Source organism: Fringilla coelebs (assembly GCF_963513975.1).
Source record: "Fringilla coelebs genome assembly, chromosome: 3".
Lineage (NCBI taxonomy): Eukaryota > Metazoa > Chordata > Aves > Passeriformes > Fringillidae > Fringilla > Fringilla coelebs.
The window spans coordinates 108,620,331-108,646,403 of record NC_140030.1 but is presented as its reverse complement, the minus strand read 5'-3'; the positions used below and the strand labels follow the sequence as shown (position 1 = coordinate 108,646,403).

At 39.4% G+C, this 26,073-nt stretch overlaps 1 protein-coding gene across 1 annotated transcript in view; it reads left to right on the top strand.

The window, feature by feature from the left end:
• Positions 1–1,757: 1,757 nt before the first annotated feature.
• SPTLC3 (serine palmitoyltransferase long chain base subunit 3) overlaps positions 1,758–26,073 on the top strand; it is a gene marked incomplete at its 5' end in the record, with an annotated part of 79,459 nt that continues 55,143 nt past the window's right edge. The window contains one exon of the mRNA XM_084202159.1: positions 1,758–1,874. Within this exon, the coding sequence (XP_084058285.1) occupies positions 1,758–1,874 (117 nt within the window). The remainder of the gene's footprint in view (positions 1,875–26,073) is intronic.

The following is a 26,073-nucleotide window of genomic DNA, read 5'->3' as shown; positions in this document are numbered from 1 at the left end:
CCTCATCTCAGTCCCCTTTTTTCTTTGAAAATATCAACTCTTAGCCACTTAAGACCAACAATCCATTTTTCCACTAAAATTGACATTATTATATTCACAATTCATTTCTCAGTGAGCTATACTTACAGATGCCTTAATGAAACCTAAACAAAACTGATTGATACAGAAACGAAATATTCTTGCTTAGGAAAAGCACCAAAAAGATAAAACTTTTAAAAATCTGATTTCTGATGGTGAATCCTGTAAAACTGTGAGGCAAAACATTTTGGCGTTTTAGTGCTTCTGTGTCATTTTAATCAGTTAAGGGGTTATTCTCTTCCCCCAACATACTACAGTCTTATTAATTTAGGTTTAGATCACTCTTAAGCAGGACCCAAAATTATCTAGTACATTGACAATATCTCACTTTGCAAATTACTTCAAAGAAGAAAATATATTTTAGCAATTTAACGTGTCTAAGATAAGTTTTCAAAACCAATACAGTGTATTTCCCTGTGTATTTTCACAGTGGTTTGTTTAACATTTCATCTCCTGCATTCCATGAACTCAAGTTCTAGGCTGCTCTTTCTGCATATAACTTACATTTCATTGCCAGGATGGCATAGCAATTTTTTCTAATTAAAGAACTTCAAGTATTTTTATTCTCCCAGCCTTTCCTCCTAAGTGTTTTTTGAAATTGATATTATAATAGAGCCTTCCTTTAATCTGTTTCCACACTAATTTGAATTATTTTGGGAGGAAGAGATTGTATTAAATGCTACCAGAGATATTTCTACTTTTATTTTTTTGTCACTAAAATCTGAAGCACGAGAATTTGACTCAGCAAAGACCATATATGCATTTTCAGAATTAAAAACCTTTTTTCATAAAAGAAAGGATGTATGTTAGTCATCCTTAATAGTTTCATGTGTGATTAAAGCCTTAATTGTTTTAAAACTAAATTAATCAGCTTTATAAAAATCCATTTCCCATTCATTGTAATAGCATGTCATTTATCCTACTACTGGCCAAACTGAGTTTAAAGGGACAGTTCACTCTAGTGAATAGCTGTGCACGTGTCTGTAGTATCTAACTCTAGATACATTTTCATTTTCTTACTAAAACGCTTTTCCATTTCTTTGCAGGTATAATGCTGTGTCAGCCATGCTACTCATATAAGAAGAGATCAAAAGAAATGTTTTGACGTGTTTCTCTGCTTTACTCAGGACAATACTACTTGTTTTCAGCTAATATACTCTTAACAAGATGAACCGCGTCATTTTACAGAGTACACTGTTAAAATTTTCAAAACATTTTGGCAGTTTCTATGGAGTGACCGCTCTCCACACCCAGCGTAATTCGGAGGAAAGAAACAAAGTTTCTTCCTTGGAATTGTTCAAGAGGTAATGTGTCTTTAAGTGTCTCCGCCTCTGAATCCACCCACTTCTTGATAGCTGCAGCAGCCTTGTTGACTCACAGGAGCCGTGTTCATGCAAGAGCCAGCAAGGAGCAGTAATTTTCAGAGAATTTAACAGCACACCTCCTGCCATGTATTTCACATTCTAGCTTGCTGGGACTGAAGCTGTATGAAAGAAAGTTTTATGTTTTGAAGAGATTGCAAAAGATAGTTCCTCCTCTCATCCTGGAAAATCCTGACAGACCAGTTGGATACCTTTCAGGCCTTAACCAAGAACTTTATCTTCTCATCCCACTGTCTTTTTTACAGTAGAAAGACCCGAGACACCCTTAAGAACTGAGAATCTGACTAATTTAAACAGATGGCTAATCCCAGTGCTGTGTGCAATGGACATCTACATCATCATCATCACCAGAAACAGAATAACCTCTTAAAAAGTGGAATATCTAAGAAAAATGGAATCACTAAAGGAACGAAGGTAAGGTTTAATTATTTACCCTAATTGCCTCAATATTGAAAACAAATAGGTAGTTGCAACATTACTTATTAGGCTATTTTTATGATCATCTTAGTGTCCATTGAACAGTTTGTATGGATAAGGCTTGTGTGTTAATTTGTAATCGTGGGACCTAATGCTGCTTTTGTCTCTCCTAAACTGCAGAGAGAGTTGGGAATGCTCATGCAAATGCTGTTGATCTCATGGACTGACTTAGTGTCTAGTTCATATCAAACACAACAAACACAAGTAGTAACTTCCTTCTAAAGCCTAACCGGTGGTGGACTTGACTTGGCAATGTATTAATCATTAGTGGAAAGCTGTTTTGTCAGCTTCAAGCGTGTGTGGAATACTTTTTGAAATGTGATTTGTTGTTGTACAAGTATAACAACAAAAACACATAGGCAGGCAAAGGTGCCTTTTCATGGTGTTTACATTTATGCAGGGATGGCATAGCTGATCCCCACACTTTACTGATGCCTGCTATCCAGCCTTGGACTGCTTAAAATCCAAGCCAGTTTACTTTCTATTTTCTTAGGCTGTTCTCTTTGAAGCAGCACTTCTCATACAGGAATGTTTTGTAGAACTGTTGGCATGTAACATCCTGAAGAATGAACAAATCTAAAAGTGTACTTTTACCAAAAGAGTCCAGATCTTAAAGGTTGTCTCTCTGTGATACCTGTTCTGACTGGGAGCTATCTGTCTGTCTTGGAATGTCCTAATTCCGGATCTTGATGTGATCATTAGGAGAAAGTCTTGTAGTGACTGTAAGAGGGCTGGCTTTACAGCACGGTGTGGCAGTGGCAGGGGGAAGGAGAAGGGTGCTCGTGGAGCCTGTGTGCTCACCTAACCATCCCTGTTCGGTTAGGAAGCTTTAGACAGGGACTGTGGTGAGGGCTCTGCTGTTTTACAAATAAACTGCTATCTTTTATCTTTCCCTAAATGGGGCTCTCACACGCCTTAGCACTCTAATGAGGGCACGCCCAGTGTCATGCTTAATGGTTGTCTGGCTTTAGGTGTCTCCCCTGGTATGAGTATTTCCCAATCACTGGCTTGTGTTGGGTGAGGAAAGCAAAAAATCTTGCACAATGTTTGAAAAAGGCCTTTCTTGGATTCGCTTCCAGAAACCTAATTCAGTATCCTCTTGCATATCGCATACACCTCCTCATCATTTTGTACATTAGCTATTTGCCACAATGGGGTTCTAAGTCTTTGCTTTCCACTTGTGACAGATTTCAAGGACTAAGCTTTGCCATTCAGTTACTGTTAACCAGCTGCAAATAAGTGATTTTGAAATCCCAGGAGGGCATTAATTAGTATTTCCTCCTTAATAAAAAAGAGAAGTAAACAGGTAGAGAAATAATGACTAATATTACTGGGCATGAGCAAAAAAAAGGAAATAAATATTGGTCTGATGGCAAAGAAATGAGGAAATATTATTAGATACACCTTCAAGATTAGTGAAGTCTTACAAGTACCACATGGTCGGAGGAGAAAGTGTTTTTCCCTGCTGTGTGACATCTGACAGTAGCACTGAGCCACCTGTAAATGCCATCCATGGCTGAGGGAAGTGGTGAGGAAGTGAAGGCTTAGAAAGTTCAGGAGGCTTATCAAAGGCAGATTTGGTAAGTCTGGGTCGAGCACCATGCTCACAATTACATACCATTTCCCCTTTCTTCTTGCTCCAAACACAGAAAGAAGGAAACAATAACAGACAAGAGTCCTGAATGAACCAGGAATCTCACTCCTGGCAGGAATCTCCCCATTCCTGTCTGGTCTGTTTCCCCGCCCCAGCTGCCTCACCCTGTTCAGTGCTTATGCTTGATGCTATTTTACAGGAACAGATTCTGTTCCTTCCTCCCTGTGCTGTTCAGGAGCCTCACTGCTGGAGGTGTGCGCACGCTCCTCCCTGTGCTCGCACTGGCCACTCCTCGCTGGGGTGTGCTTCCCACTTTGCAAGCTGGGATCTGAGAAGCAGGGAATATGGCAGCTTGGTGCACAAGGAAGCCTCCACAAGGCTTCTCTTAATTCCAGTCATTCTTCCTTCTTTCTCTTTTGCTCTTCAGCCACCTTGCTCCTATTTCCCCTAACACTCTGACACACACATTTATGTACTTTACTTCCCATGCAGTAAATTAATTGATCATTAAACACCTTATATAGCAGAAATATAGTGCTAGTGTATTCAGGGGACGTGACTGGGGATGCTGTTTCTAGACTTGTGATAGTTCCAAAACTTTTGGGCTTAGTTACAGCTGTGCTACTTTGCAAGGAGGGGAGGAAGGAGAGATGCTGTGGTTTGAGAGAGGCAACTAGTGCAGAGACTGCAATGAGTGAATGGCACAGTGATGGCTTCTAGGCCTATCCAATTGTCTGACTGGAACATCAGGCTTTGCAGCAATCAGCTCTATAAACCCTTTTTTTTTCAAGGGAGCCCCCAGGAAGCACTGGCTTCAGGAAATGCTGGCTTTGGACACATTGGTTTTGAAAACACTTGCTCAAGAACAATGTGTTTTGCATCTTAAGAACATTTTGTGTGTCTGTGCGTGCTTAATAGAAATAGAGAAGCAATTCTGATACCACAAAACCCCCCGGGTTTCTAAAGGATTTTGTTTAATGGGTTGGGAAAGGTAATTAGGGATGTTCAAATGTGGGGGAGAAGGGAGGCTCTCTGCTTCTAGCAATCTGTGGCACACCAAGGACAGAAGGGAGGTAGCTGAGTGATAAAGAAGCAGTGAAGCATCCTACCAGAAGAGAAGCTGTTTCTTTTGGAGAATTGCTGGAGTGCTTTGGGGTGGGACTGCTTGCTCAGGTAGCTTCTGTGATTGTTTTAAGTCAGATTCACTCAATTCTAGCTGATAGCACAGACTCTCCATGTGCTAATGGACATCAGGCTTAACCATGTCCCCACAGCCATGCTGCATCCTGGTATTCTTTGGAAGCTGGGCCATAGTAAGACCTAAACTGTGGGAGGTGGGTTGTGGACCATGTCTTCCACTTTGTTCATGGTTTTAACAGAGGCAGATTCTGGTTCTTTCAGAATCCATAGTCTAGAGTTGCCTTTGCCCAAAGCACAATTCAGTACTAACCTATTTATTTATGTAACTGTATTGGCCAGGAGAAGGTATTTTCCTAGTGATGGTTTCTTTGCTGCTATATTGCTGTTGATTTGGTACCAATAATAGGGGAAATTGTATTTTTAAAGCAATAAATATGTTTGTCTAGTGGAATTTTTTTCCCCTTATAAAACACATGCAACAGTTCCATTTCTTCAATAGATTATTTCCTTGGATGCTTTAGCCTGCAAAACTTTATAAAGCTATTTGTAAACTCATTATTTTTATGTTCTGCACTGAGAATGGCAGGGCTTGGAAGAAATGTGTAGTCAACAAAACTAGAGGCTTTTCCAAGGATTTCAAGCTCCTGCATGAAAGCAAAAAAGAATCTGGGATGAGATCCAACGCAGTAACATCTGCCCCACTTATCTGATGGCCCAAAAAAATGTGATAGTCTCCAACATTTGGAGGGTCCAAAATTCAAAAGCTGTTTCTCTTTAACTCTGTCCTGTTACATCTGAATCTCTTCCTAGCTGTTCTACTTAGCTATTTGGTTCAATATTCCAGCATCCAGTCTCAGTCCCTTCCATGCTCTTGGCACCCTGGTTTCTTCCCTCTCTTTTCTGCTTTCCAATGCCATTTATTGCCTAATGATGATCTTAAAGAAAACATTGATTGTTTAAAAAGAGAGTCATTAAAGGAATATGCCATGCAACTGTTCTCATGGCAGCAACTTTCTTGTATGCTGTAAAGGCCTCCTGTAATTTCTTTGCTCTCTCTTCACAAATGCGGACAGCACTTCAAGTGTTTTTGCAAACCTGGTGTAAGTGGGGCATTTTAGATGCATACTCAATATAAATGTTAAAGAGTCTGGTAGGAACAGAAATAAACTAATTCCCACAATCAAAGTCAGGCAATCAGGGTTATTATTAATAAGAGAAGAGCAAGGAGAGAGGGTTAAGGCTGATCAGACCTTTCCAGCTTTTCATGGCTTTAGTTGTGCAGCCTTAATGATCTACCAACATAATAGGATTTTTTCTGAAATATCTTCCTATTTTGACATTAGTTTGGGTAAAAACAAATTGAAAGGAAACTTCATTGAGTCCAGCCTGTTTCACTTGGAGCAGCTCAGCATTTTGGGCATTTTTCATTGTGCATGTGTTCATGGGAAGTGCAATTGCAATTTTTCCTCAGGAAAAAGTTGAGATTTGGTTTTCAGTCAAATTCTCTGCCACTTAGTGTACCTGTTGCTTCAGCTGCACCACAGATACAATCTCCTCATCCTCAGCTCCTGCCTTCTTTTCTCCTTGGTTTCAAGCCTGAGAAATGTGTTGCTTTGCACCTGCCCTCAGATGATAATCACAGGTCTCAGATCCACGCCCTTGTTTCTGTCATCTGCCCTGCTATGTGATGAGCTCAATGCATTGGAAGCAGGAAACACTGGGGACATCTTTCTGCAGCCGAGGTGTCACCACTGTGTGGGCACATGTAACAGTCTCTGACTCTTGTAGCAATGCTTTGAGCATGTTGCATGAGACTTTACATGCAAGGCTGAGATTTTTCACATAGCTCAATATATAAGGTTGGTCTGAAGTCATTACCCTCTTAACACCTGGAAATCTCTAAATGCAGGTAATTAAATTTTGGAAGGTAAGGCCTTTACAGAAATAGCAGATAGTAATTTACTTTGGCGTGAAAGATTCAGCACGTCGGGTCTTTAAGGTCAGCCTCCTCTTAGCGCAGTAACAGCTCATCCTTCTACTCATGAAAGCAAGGAAATTGTTGGGAAACTGGCTTAGCTACACACACATAACTCATGGCTGAGCTCCAGTACAAAAATAAGCAGTATACAAGAGAGAGAAACAAGAATGGCCTTTGAAAGAGGAATTTTGAAACATTCTGGGGGCATGTAGCAGTGGCATTAGGTAAGCCAAAGATCTCCTGGAGTCAACATTTGCAAGGAATATCAAGGGAAACAAGAACAGATCTTACTGCTGCATTAGTAGCAGATGAATGAACAATTGTGTCTCATCAACAATTGGTGTGGATCACTTAGTGACCACAGATGCAGGTAAGGTGTACTCTGTGCTTTCTTTGACTCACTTTTCACGATCAAAATCGTCCAAGCCTCTGTGATGTCAAACTACCAGCAGTGAAAGAAGGTTGATTCAAGGATCTCTTGAGAAATGGCAACCTATACAAGGCCGTGGGATCAGGAGGGAAGCACTCATGTGTGGTAGGTGATATCACAGTGATCTCACACACTATCAGCTTTGGAAGCTCCCAGGTGTCAAAGATCCCTTATAACTTAAGAGAAATGTCCCACCTGTGTTCAAAAGGCAGGTCATTTCTAGCAGAGGTTGCTTCTGGGAGCACAGAGAGGAAGGTGATTCGGAACAGCAAGCAAGGATGTACCAGAGATAAATAAAGTTTGACTGACTTTGTCTTCTATGTGACTAGATTTTTCTATGAGAGGGAAGTGAGAGAGGTCACCTACCCTGACATTGGCCCCACCACCCTCATGTGCCACTTGGGGCATTACGGTCTCCATGGGCAGACTACTGTGTGGGTAATAAGTGGCTGGATCATCAGGCTCAGAGTCTGGTGGTTAATGGTTCATACTTGGCCTGCAGGCTGGAGGGGTTTCACATGTGTGGAGAGCGAGGGGGAATCAAGATATGGGGTAACAGCAATGGGACATATGGAACCTTTCAGGGCTCAGCTGGGCAAAACCCTGAGCACCCAGCTGGGAATTTGGTGTTGACCTGCCTTTTAAATATGAAGATGAAACAGAGGCCATCCAGTCCCAATGAGTCTGTGACCTTTCAGTGCAAGGAGGCAGCATTTCTGTGGTGAGTCAGCAGCAGTGATCCAAAAATGGATGGAATTGATGCAGAACCTCAGTCAGGCTTCTATGAATATTTGCCTGGCAAGCAGCTTATTTGTGCTCAATAGAGTTAACTGGTAATAGAAAGCCATGGTGTGGCTTGTGCTATAGCCTGCCTGTTTACATCCCTTCAGCATGAGAATTAATTACCTTTGCAAGCTTTACGTGGCAGTCTGGCTTTCAGAAACTAGAAAGGTGAAAAGCATCTTCTACCTGCAGTGTCACTGAGGGATGTGGCTGGATGTGTTCCATTGTAGAAGCAAGTTCATTAATAATAATGAGCTGAATGATAAGGTAATGGTTTCTTAGGGCCTGTTTGGGTCTCTGTGTGAGCTGGCATATACAGGACCTGGGGATGACCACAGAACACGGAATGAAATGAAAACAGTAAATTTATTTCCATTACCTTGTCAAACTAGAGATCCCCAAAGCAGCACCTAGGCAGACCCACATGAGCAGGGGCACCAGAGAACTCAGTTCTTGCTCAGTCCTTGCTAGAGGATCTCTGAACCTGCTGTTTTGACCTGTATTTATTTCAGGGGCTGTCCCAGGTGGGGATGACCTCCCTGCTTTGGTCTTTACCACAGCAGGGAGGGAATCTCAAGCATGTTTGATTGAGTGCTTGTAAGTCTATCTCAGGCCTCTTACTGAAACACAGACATTGAACTTAGCCAACACACAAAGCTGAGCAATGTATGTGCTTTTCTACCCCTCAGCTGAAGATCACTTCAGCGTGTTTATAATTCTCCTCAGCAATCTTCTGTTATGTTCCCACAGTTTCTATAAAATCTGACTTTTCACCAGAAAAACGTTTAGCATCGTGCTGCTTCTCTCACAGCTTGCTCTTTGCATGTGTGCAGTGGTGTTTCAAGTCCTGGTTTATAGGGTACAAGACAACCATAAAAATCCTAATTCATCATGATATGCAGGTCTGTTTCTTCTGCCAATAGACATATGAACTCTCTCGTGGATTTTTGGTTTTTTACTTTCCTTTTAAAGAAATTTTTGTTGTGGCTAGGACTGTAGCATTAACCAGCAAAGCAGGAAATTAAATTTCCCTACAATGACCAGTGGCTCAGCCAGAGAATTTCTGCCATTCCTGGCAGCTAATTTTTCCACAGAAAATATTTTGAGAAAGCAATCCAGCCAGGAATTTTGTGAGGCTATTGTCTGAGAGTTGTCATGGTGGAATAGATATGGAATATGGAAGAAAAACACCAGTTAAGGAGAAGAGCAGGCAGCAGGACCAGAAGTGTTTTGTGCCAGACTGAAGAGGAACTGAAATTTTTGCACTTAAAGATACATGAATTCAGACAGATGACCAGAACATTCTGGGATATACCTTTAGTGTAAAACTGTGAGGTGAAGAGCTGAATTTATAGGGTGGATGCCATCTATATACACCCCTGCCTTCAGAACAAACTAATATTTAACCCATTCTGGCCAGGTGTCTTCATCCCACCTGAAATATTTTGAATTTCTAGAACATTCAGGGTAGATGTAATACAGTAATGCTTTATCTGTTCTACTGATCATCTCAGGGTTTTTTTGGAAGTCATTCAGCTGTACCTTTGCCTTTATTCCTTTGATCAAGCACAGGCATGTGCTCTGTCATTTCCTCCTCTTCCAAAAAATTTGGTCTTCTCCATCAGCCTACCAAGATGTGAGGGTTTATTCACTAAAAAAGTAATATGGAAAGACAAATTTGAGATGCAGAGCTGAGACTTGTAGCCATTTCAGCTGACATGATGCTGCACTCTGCTTCCTCCAGGAATTTTCATTTGAGTTTCTTCTTCCCTGTTGCTGCTGCTGATTCATACAGCCTGAAGAGCTGCGGCACATCTCTCCATGTGACTCACATGTAGCTAGCTAAGACTTCAGCCTGGCTAATCTCACAGCCCAAAGCTGCCAGCTTACACCTGGTATCACAGCAGCCAATTTGTATGTTCTTGAGCTTCCCGGGCCTGTTCTGCAGAAGAAAGCCTCAGTCTAGCTTAGAATTTCCATTTCCTGCCCATTTGTTTTGTTTCCACAAAACTTTGTCTTCTGAAAGGAACACTTCTTCCCCTGTCATCACCAGGTTGCATTTCCTGCAGGTAAAGGTAAGCTCCAGCCAGGTTTTTGTGCACACTGTTGTGGGGGAGATCTGTCCAGATCAGCCACACTGCTGCCTGGAGAGGGCAGGACACAGATGTTTGCACCCAGTCCCAGCAGCCATGTGTCAGTGACTAGGGATTTGCATGAGACCTTGGAGGTCAGAAAATACAACCTCAGAAATAAATTCAGGACCACCTATGGCTGTCACATTGTACCTCATTGTCAGCCATTCCCTGAAAGAATCCCAGCCCCAGAATCCCATCAAATGCATTTCCTGCTGACCAACCTCAAAACTTTGGGTGCTACACAGATCCCTACACCAAACTACAAAACAATTCTAAGTGAACAAGATTTTTTGAAGGCATTTCATGGTCCAAGAAAGCATTTTGAAAAATCATGTTTCCTCTGCTTTTTGAGATAATATTCATGCAAGTTTCTGAGTTTGAGTTTTTGAACTTCCAACAATCTCTTGACATCAGTCATGCTCAGAGGGAATGTTTTACTTTGTCTCTGGCACAAAATGTGTGTCTGCAAGTTTCTTGGCTCTTTATAGATTGCTCCCCTGTGCAATATTTTCTTCACATCACTGTTACATAAACAGCTTGTCTGTTTGCATATGTGGGTGGTAAAAGTGTCTGGGAGGTTCTAGCAGATATAAGGGTGTGTTAATCTTGAAGGGGGGAAGCTTCTTGGCTTTTGATTGTTCTGTTTTGAACAGAAATTAAACAAAACTCTTCATCAAACTGCTTTGTTGCAATCTCCACCCCTTTTCCTCTCTTCTCTTCACAATCATCCACACCTGTGGGCCTTATCCTTGGCTTTCTACTTGCTTTAGGTTACAAAAACCTCTTGGGGAAATAAGCCTTTAAGTATTGGATTGGTGCATCTGTGGGTAAATAAGTAGTAAGGGGTGTTACAAAGTAGTTTCTCATTTCTCTTTGTGTAAAACCCAGTTTTATCCCACATAAGAAAGAAATTACTTTATGAAATGATCTGGCAAGAATCCTATGTGGCCAGAACTTGTCTATTGTTACTTTTGGGCTCTCAGTACATATTTTAACAATGTCTTTTCAGGTTGAAGTCAGAACCTTTGCTTCTTAAATCTATTTCTTACCTATAACCAAACAGGAAGTACAGATTCCAAAACAAAAAAATGTGTTTGCCAAAATCTACAACTTTTAAAGAAAAAAGTTAGTATTTTTGTTTTTCATTCTGAGACAAGTATGATCTTGATATATGCCAAATCTAATTGCTTTTTGTTAAAGTCTGTTTTCAAGGGTTAGAAAATGTATCAATTCCATAATTCATGTCTATTTTCAGATGTGTATTAATGGTGTGCATAGTGGGAAATGTGGGATATGCTGTGAGCACTAGCAAGTTAGCAAAATAATTATGAGGTTGTGTCCAGAGACAGGAGACTTGTGCTTTGGGAATGGAGGTGCAGCTTTAATAAAATCTGTTTTCACCTTGGCTTGAACCTATTGTCCAAGAAGAGGTGTAATTTATTACCTCCCTGAAGAGGAATTAGTTGACCTCCTTGCATCTCTTACTCACCAGTGAAAGGTAAAGAAATAAAATTGTTCACACTATGATTGTCTTGAGCCAAAGATATTCATGATCAAGAAGGGTTTCAGGGGTGCTGTCCTTTGTCCACATGTCTATTGTAAGGATGGGGAGCTGAACAGACTGGCCCCTTGGTGCTCTAGCAGAGGATTTGTTGTTACAGCAGCAGTTTTCAGCATAAAGTAATGTCTGCAAGATCAGTCCAGCTCCCTGCCTGTACAATGTCTTCCAAAGCACACCTGTCCCTTTCCAGCAAAATGTTTTCTGCACTTCATTAGTGTCTTGGCTCTTAATAAATTTCTGTTGAGTTGAGAGAAATCTTGTCCTTGTATTTTCTTCCTCATCACCTCTATGATTTGGTAAAGAAATCACAATAGGTTTTGTAGCAGAGATACATCTCTGAAGTTTATATAAGTATTAAAGTCAACAAGACACTCTTGTAGTAATAGTAGGACAGTATAGTGTGATCAAGCATGACAGATCAAAAATTTGTTCTTTTAGCTTCTATCTCATCCCTAACCCGAAGTATCCATTCATTTACACTTTTGAAAATCTTGTATTAACTTCCTTATGCTTCCACCACAGCATAATTAAATCAAGCAAGTCAGAAGGTAAAAATTAGCTTTACCTATCAACAGGCAGAAAACATTTTAAAATTTGCAGAGATAAGGGGTAACATTAGGAGGTTTTTACATCTGTGATTCCATATAACCAAAGACCTTTCGAATTCTTGCATGTGGGCTGAGAATCACATGGGTTTATTTAAGTAAATTGAAGCATGATTTCAATCTGTTCTTTTGGGATCATTATCAGAGACTTGGGCTTTTTTTACTGTTTCAATGTATACCAGCTGAGAACCAGTGTTGTATGGTGGTGATTTTATTATAAAGATGTTAACATCTATAGGAAACAAAATTTCAATCAATGGCAAATTATGCAGACTCTTAAAAACTCAGGTAGGCATATTTGGTTTTATTCCCCACTGAACACTTTGTAGATGTCCAAAATATATGTGATCAGGGAGAGGAGTGTTAAGGAGAGGAAAAACCCCACCTACATAGTTTGGGCTTTCAGCATGGTAGCATTATAAAATCTTGGCTGTTTCCTAAAGAAACAAAATTTCTATAGTGATGCTATCTGTCTGTCAACTCGTTAGCAGCTTGTGAACTCATGAGCCATTTTCATATCATCCACTCTGTGCTCTAAGTGGGCTTTTGGACACATGAGAGAGGCCCAGCACCTTCCCTGCTGAAATCATAGAAGCTGCAGTGTGAACTCATTCCTCCAGTGACCTGGGCAGGCTGCAGCAGGAAGGAGATTTGACCTATGCTTCAAATAAAAAAGAAGCTTCTGTCAGTGTTCCTTTATTTTACATGAAAGCCAACACAAGACACACATTAACCCAAATTCATTATTCCCAGAGCTCACACTGCTCTGTTCACTTCTGCTCCAACTCGTTTCTGCATGGTGTGCATCTTACCATTGCATTTCTCAGGAGTTCTTGTAGTCCATAAACTTTCTGAGATAAAGACACTTTATTTTCTCTCTACTTGTGAAATCCTTGGTACACAAGAGATCAGTGTTTATTAAGGGTACCTTTATTCACAGGGATTTTTATCCAAGTTTGCCACTTTTTCAAATATCAGTGATTTGTCATCAGTATTGTGTAAAGCAGTCACCCTCATGTTCTAGTTGATGCTACTAAGTCAGAATGAAGTGTGTTTTGGTGTCTTTTCTCATGGGACATTTCTGTTCTACCAGTCTATCTAACAGAAGAAACTTGAGTTCATGTTAAAACTGATTGTTTTTCCATATCCACTTCTAACCCAGTCAGGTATCAGTTCTTCATCTTTAGAGCAGCTGATCCAAAGGGGATCACACTTGGAGCTTTGCAGTTCCAAACCCATCGTTGTTGTCTGGCTGGTGTTCCTCCTGTTCACAAGGGCTGTGTGATTTCAGTTCACCTCCTGTTGATCAAGTATTTCACCTGCTCAGCAGCACCATCCTCCTTGGAGCTGTGTTCCAGGACACCAGTTCAAAGACAGAAATGCAAACCTCTCACTCTGTGACAGGTAATTTGTGTGAGCTCAGGCTGAAGGTTGATGGACAGGCGTCTTAGAGGGCTTTGAGTACTTCTAGCTTGAAATTACCATGAACATGATGAGAATAATTTGTTTCAAGGCTGCACACAGAATTACTAGAATAGTGTGGAAAAACTTAAAGCTTTTAACCAGATATCCAAGAAGGCTTGTGCCTTTAAAATATAGCCTAAAGAGACTGACAGACGAGAGTTTGAAGGTTCTTCAGTTTGTTTTTTGGTTTTTTTTATTGAGTGATTTTTTGCTGGAGAAGCTAATCAAAACATCTCTGCACTTTCACACTTCTCAATAAGTAACCAGCATGGTTGAGTGACAATAATTTGTTCTCAGACTCCACTGTTTGCTGCTTATTCCTATATTTCTTTTTTCTAGCCCTGGACATCTTCCTGATTTATGTCTACATTTCAAGGCTACATTTAATCACTACTGCACAGTGTGTGGCATGCTTGGCTGTGCTACGTCCCCACTTAGATACATGGCCAAAAATAAAAAAAAAAAACATTTTCCACAGGAAAATGTGGAAGGAAATTGCAGGGTTTGCAATGCAGTATTTCAGCAGAGGTAACAGAGATGGGCATCCATCATCTGTAACAAATGATATTTGCCAGCTGCACCTTGTTGGAATAGGAGACAGCTTTATCTATGAGATTGTGGTGATAAAAAGATTTACCAAGTCCAGTGATAAATCTTCTGACACAATTTCTTGAACCTTGTGGTAGAGGCAAATAAACCAGTGTTACTTTCTATGCTATTGGATAAAGGAATATTTTTCTTAACTTGAAGCAGATGCTGGAATCTTGTTTCTTTATTAGCTTCATTGAACCATGGTTAAAACAAGCTGACACCCTGTGCTTGATCTATTCACATTTACTGGCAGATCACTGCAAAACTGAATAGGAGATGGTGCTTTTGGAGGGTTTTTTCCATCCATATTGTTCAACATGTAAAGTTTAGCAGAGCTTATAAACAGCAGTGTTTTAACAACAGTGTTTTAGTTGAGTAGGTAAAAACATTAGCAGTGCATTGAAACGCTCTGAGTTTTGAAAAGAGAATTCAGTTGGGTGGGGCAGATGGGAGGAATAAAAAAGTGTATACACATGCAAGGCTTTGAAAGGGAAGGATGTCTCAAACGCTGACAGAAGTAGGTCTTTATGTATGGATACTGGTCACTTTTGCCTTAGAAAAATTAATTCTCAAGCTACCTGATATCTAATTTACCTAATACTGGTTACTTTCATATTAAGGGTGATCATCAGCTGGATACCAAGCTGCTTATGCCATAAGCATGTTACAACTATAAACAAACTCTTTGCTTTAGGTCCCACTTTCACACCTGAGAAAGACCTACTTGGAAATGAGACGCTCATGTCTGCAGCAATTTGTAATTATTTTACAAATTATTTCGTATGTATTTATGTGAAAAACACCAATCACTTGTTTTTAAAATTTTAAGTTTTACAGTAATAAAATAGTAATATAATTAGAGTAATAAAAACTTGGACAATTAGGATTAGGATGATATGAAACAAGAAAAGCAAAGAGTTATGGACAGTCCAGGTACTTCTTTCTGGGCAATTTCTTTCACAATTTTTTAAAAAATATTTTGTGTTTAATATTTAATTATCCAGGTGTCAATATCAGGGACAAGGAATCACAGTTAAACTGTTGTAACTTGTGAAAAATGTGTATTTTATGATTGGCTTTTCTCAAGTATTAAAATGAATATTATATGTGTTGTGTTAGAAAGTTATGCTGTGTTAATTTTCCTAAATAGAGTTTTAGGTTATAACATAATGTTAAAATAGAAACTATGCTATGTAAGATACTTTTTTTAAAAGAGAGGAATGAGGTTCTTGCACCGAGATAGCAGTCAAAGGACACTTGAATGTTTGAGAGGAAAAGAATGTATTGCTCCATTATCAGGAGAAACGAACTTCTTCCTGCCTCGCTCAGCTATGAAGATGCTGTCAGGATCCAGAGGAAGAAGCTGACACGGCCCAGACAGAATCCTGTGTTTGAATGGAATTGATGCATCATGGGTGAGGTGTATGAACATGCAACAGGCTGTTGCTTTTAAGGGTTAATCCTCTGTTAACGTGGGTCCTTTTTCAGGCTTATGTTGCCCAGAAAGAGGTACCCGGACTGTTCCTAACTCTTTGTTTTTATTGTCTCATATTGTCCTAATCCCAATTGTCCAAATTTTTATTACACTATTTATATTACTATTTTAAAAACCATTTTATTACTATAAAACTTATAAAATTTTAAAACCAAGTGATTGGCGTTTTTCACCGACTGCTGCTCATTTCCCAGAGCGGCTCAGCGCAATCTGCGTTAGCGAAGGGACAAGAGCTCTGTCCAGGTGCCAGTGGGCCAGGCCGGCTGGAAATGAGGGACTCAGATAAAGCAGCGGGCAGACCGGCGAGTCCGGCCGGCTGGGTTGTGCCCAGCTGCTGTCAGCAGCGCTCCCAGGGCGGTGGGGCTGCCCCAGGGAGCGAAATGCGCTCTGAGAACTGGGGCAGGGCCGGGCCGGCTGCGCCGGGGGTGCCGGCGTGGCCCCGGGCTACGGGGGAAAGCCAAGAGGAGGTGAAAGGTGGACGGGTTGAGTCTGTGCCAGGTGATCTCAGCCAGGGTGACGGCGAGGAAGCGCAGGGAGGAGTGGTTCAAGGAGGGGAAGATGGAGATCTGCAAGGAGCTGCAGTCTTGAAGGGAATTGTGAAAAATGTGTATTTTATGATCGGCTTTTATTAAAACGAATATTATATGTGTTACGTTAGAAAGTTATGCTGTGTTAATTTTCTTGAGTAGTGTGTTAAATTTAGGTTATAACATAATGTTAAAATAGAATCTGTGCTCTGTCAGATACTTTTTTTAAAGAGAGGAATGAGGTACTCACACCGAGATAGCAGCCAAATCTTTCAGAGAAAAAGAATTTATTGCTCCATTATCAGGACAAACAAACTTCATCCTGCCTCGCTCAGCCCTGAAGATGCCGTCAAGACTGACCAGACAGAATCCTGTGTTTGAACGGAATTTATGCATCATGTATGAGGTGTATGAATATGCAACAGGCTGTTGCTTTTAAGGGTTAATCCTCTGTAAACATGGGTCCTTTTTCAGGATTATTTTACCCAGAAGCAGGTACCCAGACTGTCTGTAAATCTTTGTTTTTTATTGTGTCATATTGTCCTAATCCTAATTTTCCAAATTTTTATTACTCTAATTATAACCATTTTATTACAATAAAACTTCTAAAATTTTAAAAACAAGTGATTGGCATTGTTCACAGGAATTGATTTTCTTTTTGTTTTTCATTCTTCATAAATAGCAAAGAAGACTGTGAAGTGGGTAGCGGCAGAATCAGAAATCATTTCACAGCTAGCATGTGTATTGACTAGTGTGTAGTACTCAGAAATTAAATACTTTAGTGTTGACTGAAGGTTTAGTTAAAACAGAACAGCTGCTACTGCCAGCTCTCTATACTCCCATTAAGAAAATTCTAGCTCTTTTGTAACTGCTTGCAATACTTTTCTTCGCTTTGTCTGAGTCTGTAAAAGTACTTTAATCCATTTTGTCATACATTCTTCAAAGGTATACTTAACTTTTTAATAATTTTCTATCTCCAATATTGTAGTGTTTCTGGGGAAATGTGGTGTCCTCTGCACCATGCTGCATAAGATAGCAAAAGCAGATTTGAGGGCTGTGTGGGACTCAGATGGATCTTAGGAAATGAGGATAGAATTGTGAGGGTTTGTGTAGGAATGCAAGACTTCCACATTATTCTACTGAGATTTGTAACACAGGAAAAAGTTGTTAGCACTTAACTCAAGTTCACTACAGAGATAAAGGAACATATATGGAATTTCAAAATAATTCCACAAGGCTTTGCAAACTAAGTGGTCAGATTTTTGGAATGGCTCCCACAGAAAATAATTTCAAAATTCTGTGGTCTGTGATCCTCTCTCTTGACGGTGCAGGAATGCCTACGTCAAATATTTTCCATTCCTGGCGTGGATTTATTCCCCCAGAGGTTCTGTTTTAATGTAAATAATCTGTATGGTGTGATGCACCTGAGAGAAGATACTTTCAAGATTTTGCATTCCATTCCAGTCAAGACCTTTGTGATAATCTGAATTGTGGGGTTTTTAAACACAATTACCTTTTCTTCCTGTATCTTCCTGTATATGCTCACTGCAGTGTGTGTTGCATTTTCAGTTCTCTTGGAGTAGGAGCCAACCTTACTCCTTGGCTGATAGAATCCCAATTTGGATTCTCCTCCATTGGTCAGTTTTTTAAAATGAAATTCTGATCTGTTTTGTTCATTAACAAATAACAGAGGATACTGGATTTTACCCCGTGCTTTGGTTTACTGGGATTCTGTCAGAATAAAGCAGAAATGCATTGGTCAAGGCAAACCTTTAAATAAAGTACTTAAAGGTACTTTAAGAATCTATGTTTTAGAATATTTGATATGAAGCGATATCATCTCTTGGCATGCTTTTGTCTGGCTCTTCCAAATTTGGCATGACTTTTTGCCTGGTACCTTTCAAGGTCTCTCAGCCATTGCATTTCACTGGCCATTTCTGTATCATTTTCACACAACAGCTCCATGGACATGGCTGTTCTGAGCACTGGGCTTAGTCTGAACTGCCTTCATCCAAAAGAGGAAACCTTTCATTCACTTCTCTCTTGACCTAAAGCTAGAGCTCATAGAGCACTTCAGGCATTAGGCTCTGGAACTGTTTTTCTGGAAGCAAGATTCATTGTTTTTCAAAGTTCTTGTTCTGATGCCCCCAGCTGTGCTTCCCAGGTAGAAGTTGCTCTTTACTGGGAGCTCATGCTGCCTTAGCTGCATTCCCCATTGGGAAACTCTGGATTTTCCTCATCACCTCCTGGGGGGCAGCTCTACCTGAGTTTTGTTCAAGGGCTTCTACTGTCTTCCACCTAAGCAGAATGCAGACAAAAAATTATGGTGTAGGAAGTGCAAATAGTATTTTACTATACTTATTATCTTCCATCAGCATTAAGAGATTAGCTTTGATCCATGAAAATAAAGAAAAAAGAGACAATACTATCTAGTACGAATTTGGTCCTCAGAGGGGGATATTCTTGAATTATCATGGTTGTTCTGCATGTCCTGCTTGCCATTCTTGATTTTGTATCAACTGATGGTTTTTGCACAGGCTGATGTTATTCCATTTGTCCATAAGGGAGCTGTCAGGATGGGCACATAAAATTTCTTAATTGTTATTAATTTCATATTGAGTATGAGGGGAGGGCCCAGCTTTCCCCATGGACTGGGAAAGAACACAAACTCAGGAGTTATCAGAGTATACTAATACTGTTCCAGAATTCACTGTAAAGCATTATGTCTGAAATCCCTAAACACTTACCTACACGAGTGTCTCCTTGGACAGATTTTGCTAGGAGTTTCTGTCATGTCAGGTAGTTTGTTGGGGGTTTTTTTTCCCTATTGTAGCTGAACTTTATTAATTCTTAATTAACTGATTTCTACCATGGAACATGCTACTGGGATCATTTTGCATATGTGGACATTTTTCACAAGTCAATTATATTTTTCTCTGCTGTTTAGTAGGCTGTAAGTATCCTCCTCTCTCAGGGGAGCTCCTGGACAAATTAAAGTTGTTGGAACAAATTTGAGACCTCTCTCCACTGCAGTTGAGAGAGCAAACTGGGACCTTTTGTCATTGCTTATTATTTGCCTCTTTGCAGAAACACATTTGTAGCAGTCATTATAGAAGGGTACAACATTTCTCTTATGCTCAGTTTTGTATTTTGGGGGTTTTTTTTGTTTGTTTGTTTTGCAAATGTGAAAGGGTAGAGCTAAAACATGAAGTCTTTTGAAAAAAGTTTCTTTATCTTCTGTGAGAGCTTTTACTATTATTTGCTTATCATGTATAAGTTTCAGCAATAACTTCTTTCAGAAGTAAGAGATTACATTAGAAGTCTTTTTAAATCTTTACATTTTATTGAGCTTTAAAACCATGTTTCATTTACATGAGCTTTCCTTTTGGATTGTGTTGACAAGAAATCAGATGGGTGTCTAGGCATCTTCTGTTGCTCTTGAAACATCTCTGGTAGCTCAGGACAGTGTGTTCTTGATCAGAGATTCTAGATCCTTCTAGATGACCCTGCCAGTCTTTGCTTTGCCAACTATTGTTGCTGTATCTCTCTACTTTCCAAATTTGATTGATAAATTTAATTTTAAGCAGAAAGTCTGTATACCTGTTTCCTTCTTCAGCATCTATGAATCAGAGGTTCCTTCTATCTGCTTACATTTCACCCTCTGAAAATACGTACCAGCTGTTTTTGCAGTTCTCAGTCATTTCTGTTCCACCTTTCATGTCATAGTGAGCTTTAGGAACATGAGGTAAGTAGGAAAATAGGACATGAGGCTTGAAAGAATTTTGAGATGTTATCTAGTCCACTTCTGCAAATCACTTTTATCCAGGGCTGGTTTTCTACTGGAATATCTTGAAGGCTCTTCTGGAGCCTCTTACCTCATAAGATGTGTCACTGTGTTTTGGGGTTTTGCTAAGTCTGACAGCACTGCTTTCTTCTTTCCTCTGATAGACAGTATCAGCTTTGACTTTACATAAAATGTCCCTACTAGAGGTTTATATCCATCTTAAACACCTCCATTGCTCTAGATTCACACTTAACTGATTTTATCAGTACAAAGTTCTTTCTAATACCTGATTTAGATCACTTTGGGTGATGCTTAACAGAGCACAGATTAGTGTCTTTCTTTTGCAGTTATCTTTTACATGTTTGAAGACTCTTAGGATGCCAGTCATTAGGGTTTTCTCTTCTCTTTAAACCAGACAATTCAGATTTGTTCACTCTTTCCTCACAACTTACTTGACCCAACTTTATGCTTCTTTTCCCAGTTCTCTCCATTTGGTTCACCTCTTCTTTCTCAAAGAGCAGTGTCTGATGTTGGATGGACATTTCAGCTGACACCTGCATTAGTACTGCTTAGTAGCTCTAAAATGGTTTGTCCTTTTGCCCTTAACATGGGTTTCTTAAGAGATGGCTGTTTTTTCCCTAACTCCTTTTACTTTTAATGTTGCTTCCTGCTACTTCTGGGTACAGTTATGCTCTCCTGAAATCTGTGATTCTGCTGTTCCATCTCCTGCTTTTCCTAAGTCCCTTGATTTCTACCATTTCATGATCAGTATAAATGAAAGCTTTGAGTTAATAAACCATTAATGTCTCCTGAAATTTCTTCCAAAGTGCAGCAATGTGAGTATTGTCTTCCAATTTGCCCCATGGCAGTATGGGAAGAAATAATCATGGAGGTAAGGGAAAGATTTGTCAAATGCCTGTAAGCATTTTTTCTCACAAGCAGTGATTTCATGTTGTTACATATCCAGCATCTTCCACCACCCTGGAACATCCCAGCTTGCCTACCACATCCTTTCTTTCCAGAGGGTCAAGAGGCAGAATGTGCTGAACCTTGTTCAGACCTAAAGAGATGCTGGTTCATGGCTTATTGCAGTTGTGCTTGTGTAATTCACTCCAAGAATGGCTGAAGAGCCAAGTTATTGCTGTCTGGCCTTGAGTTCGGGGATTTGGATCCCTTTGCACTGTCAAGGTCACATTTTCCTGAAGCTTTTAGAAGAGTTGATATCATGAAGGTCTAATCAGATTTGATTGAAATTGCTCTGGGAGCTCAAAAGCTTTAGTAGATGGGTACTTGCAGACAGAGAGGAGACATGAGGGAGTAGGCCATTGTTTTCTTAAAAAATAAAAAAGTTAAGATTCTTCAAATGCAAAGGCTAATTTTCAACTTTTTTGCTATGCATTTGAAAAGGTGTCTTCCTTTGCTGAAACAACAAAACTTCAGTCACCCCTTTACCTCAGTAACCTGGCGCCTGATTTTTGTCTCTTGAACTTCTCCTGTGCTTCTTTTTCCTAACCCTCATCTTTTCAGCCAAGAACCACAGGCTCTAGGTGTTTACCTCTAGGTAGGCATTGATCAGTACCTGGTGGGGTGAGGACTTCCCTTTTTGTCTGTATCTAGGGTGCTGTATCTGAGGAGAGCATTTATTTATTTATATAAATGCTCTCCTGTTTATATTTATTTATATAAATTTATTTATTTATATAAATGCTCTCCTGTATCTGAGGAGAGCATTTATTTAAGGGTGTTTCCGCAAACCTGGATAGGTACAGAAGGTTCAGATGACTGAAAGCCATCAGGTCTCATGTTCAGTGTTATGACTTAGATAATTACTGGAACAATTTATAAAGAACATTTCAGTGTACAATGCACTTTAAAAAAAACCCATCCATTTATTTATAGATTTTTTTATTGATCTTCAAGCAATTGAAGTAAAATGAAAAATTTTTGAGCTCTGATTGAATTAGTCTATTTAATAATAGTTAATATAACAATTAAATAGCAATTAAGAAGTCATATAGGCCAAGATCATCTTTTCCAGTAGTACAAGACAGAAATTGAAATTGGTGGGAAGAGGAAAGAGCCTCTTGCAGAACTGTTGTACCTGGAGGCACCCAGTTGTGAGTTTCTCATAGGTGTAAGTGTGGGCACTACTTAACCATAATAATTTGAAACTGCCTTTTCCTGATAGCTTTCAAACAAAAAAATAGCTTGAGCAGGATGTTACTGCTTCTGTAGATTTTTAGGTGAAAAAGAAAAAGGTAATTGGTTGTCACTGGTTAAACTATGTAGCTTTTCTACATTAGGGAACAAGCTGGTGAATCTGGGTTACTCTAGACTGGGGTTCTCTGAGGACACTTTGATGATAGGTGGGTTGACAGCCTTCATCATGCTGTTAAATTAAATGGTGCAGAGATTTGATCACATGTACCAGTTGTGATGCTGGCTTTGGTGTAGGACAACTGACTTTAATTAGCCATGGTCACTGCTACCAAGTTGCCTAATGATTGGCTAAATGAGCTTTTGTCTTCTTGCTTAAAACATCTTTTATTGTGTTTGAAGGTGTCAAGCTATTAATTTTCTTAACATGTTCATAAGGATGGGTATTGTCTTCACCTTCCTCGAAATCTTCTGTCCTACAAACCTATATGCTGTGCCTTAACTGAATTTATTCTGATTCTTTTTTCACCCTAGGACTTTCTTTTGATGCTGAATTCTTATCCTAACTCAGAGATGGTCCTTGTCTACCCAGATGGTCATCTTCCTACTGAGTTTTTAATCCCCCTGTCTGTCAAGCTAGCAGCACAAATTTGATTGCCTCTTTCTCAGCTGTTCATGAGAAATTCTGCTTTCCCTTTTGGGGATTTTTGCTATGGAATTTCCTATCTCTCTCTCGTCTCCATCTGTGCTATGTCAAGATATTTGTATTTAAATATCATTTCAAAGTAGTTAATTACCTTGGAGGAGGTAGCATAAATCCAGCTAAACTGATTGCATTAACAAGATTGGCAATGACTTTCTCTTTCATCACATTTTTGAAATATGATAAGGTACTCCTTGCAATCATAGGAATGTCTTGGAAGGCACACAGTTTCAGTTTAACTTGTGCATAACTCTCAGAATGAGGAAAATAATGTGCAAATTATCCTAATGATATGCACCTTTCACGTAAGAAGTGTGAATGCATGTGTCCTCCTTTAACAAGGTCATTGTGACTTCCAGAAGTCTTTATCCAAACTGTTGCCATAATCTTAGGAATGAAGAATGGCCTGAGACTGCTTCTGAATGTTTATTTGGCATGATCCAGCATCCATGGCCACGTCTATTCTGATAGGGAGTGTGTGTTAAACTCATTAAATCTGTGCAAAATCCTGGCCCTGTTTGAAGCTGTTGTGCCATATAATAAGGAAAGGTCAGGGATCCAATGAGGATTCATTATGCTAGTTACAGCAGAAGATGAAGCATTTTCTCCACAAGGGAATTTTTCATGAAGAGGAATCTGATAGCTAACTAAAACATTTTCTGGTTCAAAGTCACTGTGTAGGAAATATGTTGGAGTTGGTGGATTGCATCATGGGAGCATTAACTCAGAATCCACACTGGGCAAAATCGTTAGCAATCTGGTTAGCACATCTTGAGAATCTTTACACTATTGCAGTCTTCATCCCAATAAACAATTTCATATCAAAAATGTATGTGATATCCATAGGATTAATTTCTAAATGCTAGATCACTTCTGGAAGTAGCTTCCCATATCAGCAGATCATCACCAGTCATGTGTAGAAACTGGCAGCCTTTGAAGTGATACCACTTCGTCATCATCTTGTCTGTTTGTGTATTTTTAAAGCCAAAGCCATAGGATAGGATGATCAGGAAATATTCTGAGGCAGCTAAGCAGTGTGAATCCTGTAACTTACCCTGAGCTTTGGAAACATTAGCAAACACTGCAACTTGACACCACAAACTATGTGGGGATTGCTGTAACCCAGGTGTTTCACCCACTTCTCTCTGATTCCACATGCCTGGCTTTCTGCTCTGTAATTGCTGTAAGGTTAGGAAATAGCTTTTAGTGTCTGTATCTCTCTGGGTAATGAACTTCATTGTTTTGTCTCTAATAATTTAAAATTATTAAGCTCTATCTTTGCCCTTCTATTTACATTGAGTCACTTTGAAGTTTCTGGGAGTAATAGGAGAACAACAGCTGTATAAGACAATCCTGTAACTTTTTTTTTCTAGAGTTTCCTACTATTGCTTGAAATGTACAAATGTAAAGCCATTGGGAAAAGAGTTTGCTGTGCAGATTTTTTATCCCCCATATACTGGTTGATGTAAATGCCTTAGTTACTTGGTATTGGGTAGTAGGTGGTTTACATTGCAATTTATGAACCTTGAAGTTCAGAATAGTGTTTTCTGTGATTTTTCTCCTCTTCATCAGATTGCATTTTCATGGTTTGCAACTGGGTTTTGTCCTGAGTCTTTGTGCATCAGTCTAAGCTTCTGTGCTATAAAGAGTTACAGCTGGCTTTTCTTTTGACAAGCACTGTGGCATGACATTCAGCAATGTGCAGTTCTGCCTGCTGGATTAAATTCATGCAAGATGAAAACACCTGCTGATGGTCTCTGTAGGTTTTGCAAAAATTGCACACAGAAGGCAGTTTCTTAATAGGGGAAATTAAACATTCATTGATGCTGGAGTGCATGTTGCTTGTAACGTGTGCAGTGGTAGAATTTCTGATATATCAGATAAGACACTAAATTAATATAAATATCTTAACAAAATCTTACAAGACTAGGATAAAATGTGTACTTTCTGTGTTCATATTTCTTCTTGTTTGGAACCCATGCCACTGTTGAATGTTCTTCCTGAATGTTATTTATGACAAAGTCTTCTGCATCCTCCCAATCTCTTATACTGCAATCATAAGTTTCATTTTAGCATCAGAGTAAAGTGTTAGCCTGAAAATTATACAGTATGGGTATTTTTTTCCTCATTACATAACAGCATTTCACAGTATATTCTAATGTGTTTGTCACTCACATCTGTATTTTCGTAGTATTAATGTCCCAGTCAGCCTTGCAAGATTTGTGTATTTGATGCTGAAAGAATTGCTGCAAGATTAAGATGTTGTAGTTTAATTTGTGTTCAGCTGAAAAGATTAGGCAAGTCTGGAAGGTGAAGATCCTGTCTTTTCATACCTTTGTGGTGTTTGCCTCTAGTGTGCTGTCTTGAAGAGAGGCTCCAAGTTTTTAGTCAGCAATTACATGACAGTTCATTAACAAATGAAAAGCCATTTCCTGATGCTTGTGAAAAGTGTGGTGAAGACCTGGCCTTCAAACAACCCTCAAACAGCAGAACAAGCAGCATTTGATACAGTTTACAGGGAGTGAACTTCTTAGAGTTTCTGAATTGTTAAATCCTAAATCTCTGCAAGTTCAAGAGTACATGGTTTCCTAAGTTATTTTAAGGGTGTCCTATATTTCCTAAACCTTCTGGAGTGTCTTGGAGATTTTATTCCTAGTCTTTATTGATTGTATTACTATCAGGTGTCTATTTTTTCTGGAAACTTCAGTAGAAATCAATCATCAGTCTAAACAAGGATTCTGCAGGCACACTAATAACAACCAAAGCTTTTTTGGCTTGGTTGCTACTTGTAGTTTGTGTTGTAGCCACTTTCTTGTGGCTTTGGCACATTGCAAGAGGCAGTGACCTTCATTTTAGCATTTATAAGTTAGTTTCTAAGTTGTAAGTTAGAAACTTATAAGTTTCACAACTACTTTTAATTTAAGTCTTGTCTCTATAGTTTAGTAATCTATGAATTCCCTGTGTAGCTGTTTATGGTTTAGAAACTTGAGCCTATGAGGTCTGAAATGTGTTGTTACAGAAAAGAAATCACTGATTTGAAGTGAAGGATATCACTGCCAGTAAGTGGGCAGATTTATGAAGTAATCTAAATTTGTGTCAATAGTATATTCATTACAGGGAACTTCTGCTTTCATAATTTCAATTTCCTTCTTTTTTCTCCTGGGAACTGCACACAATCACCCAGATTCC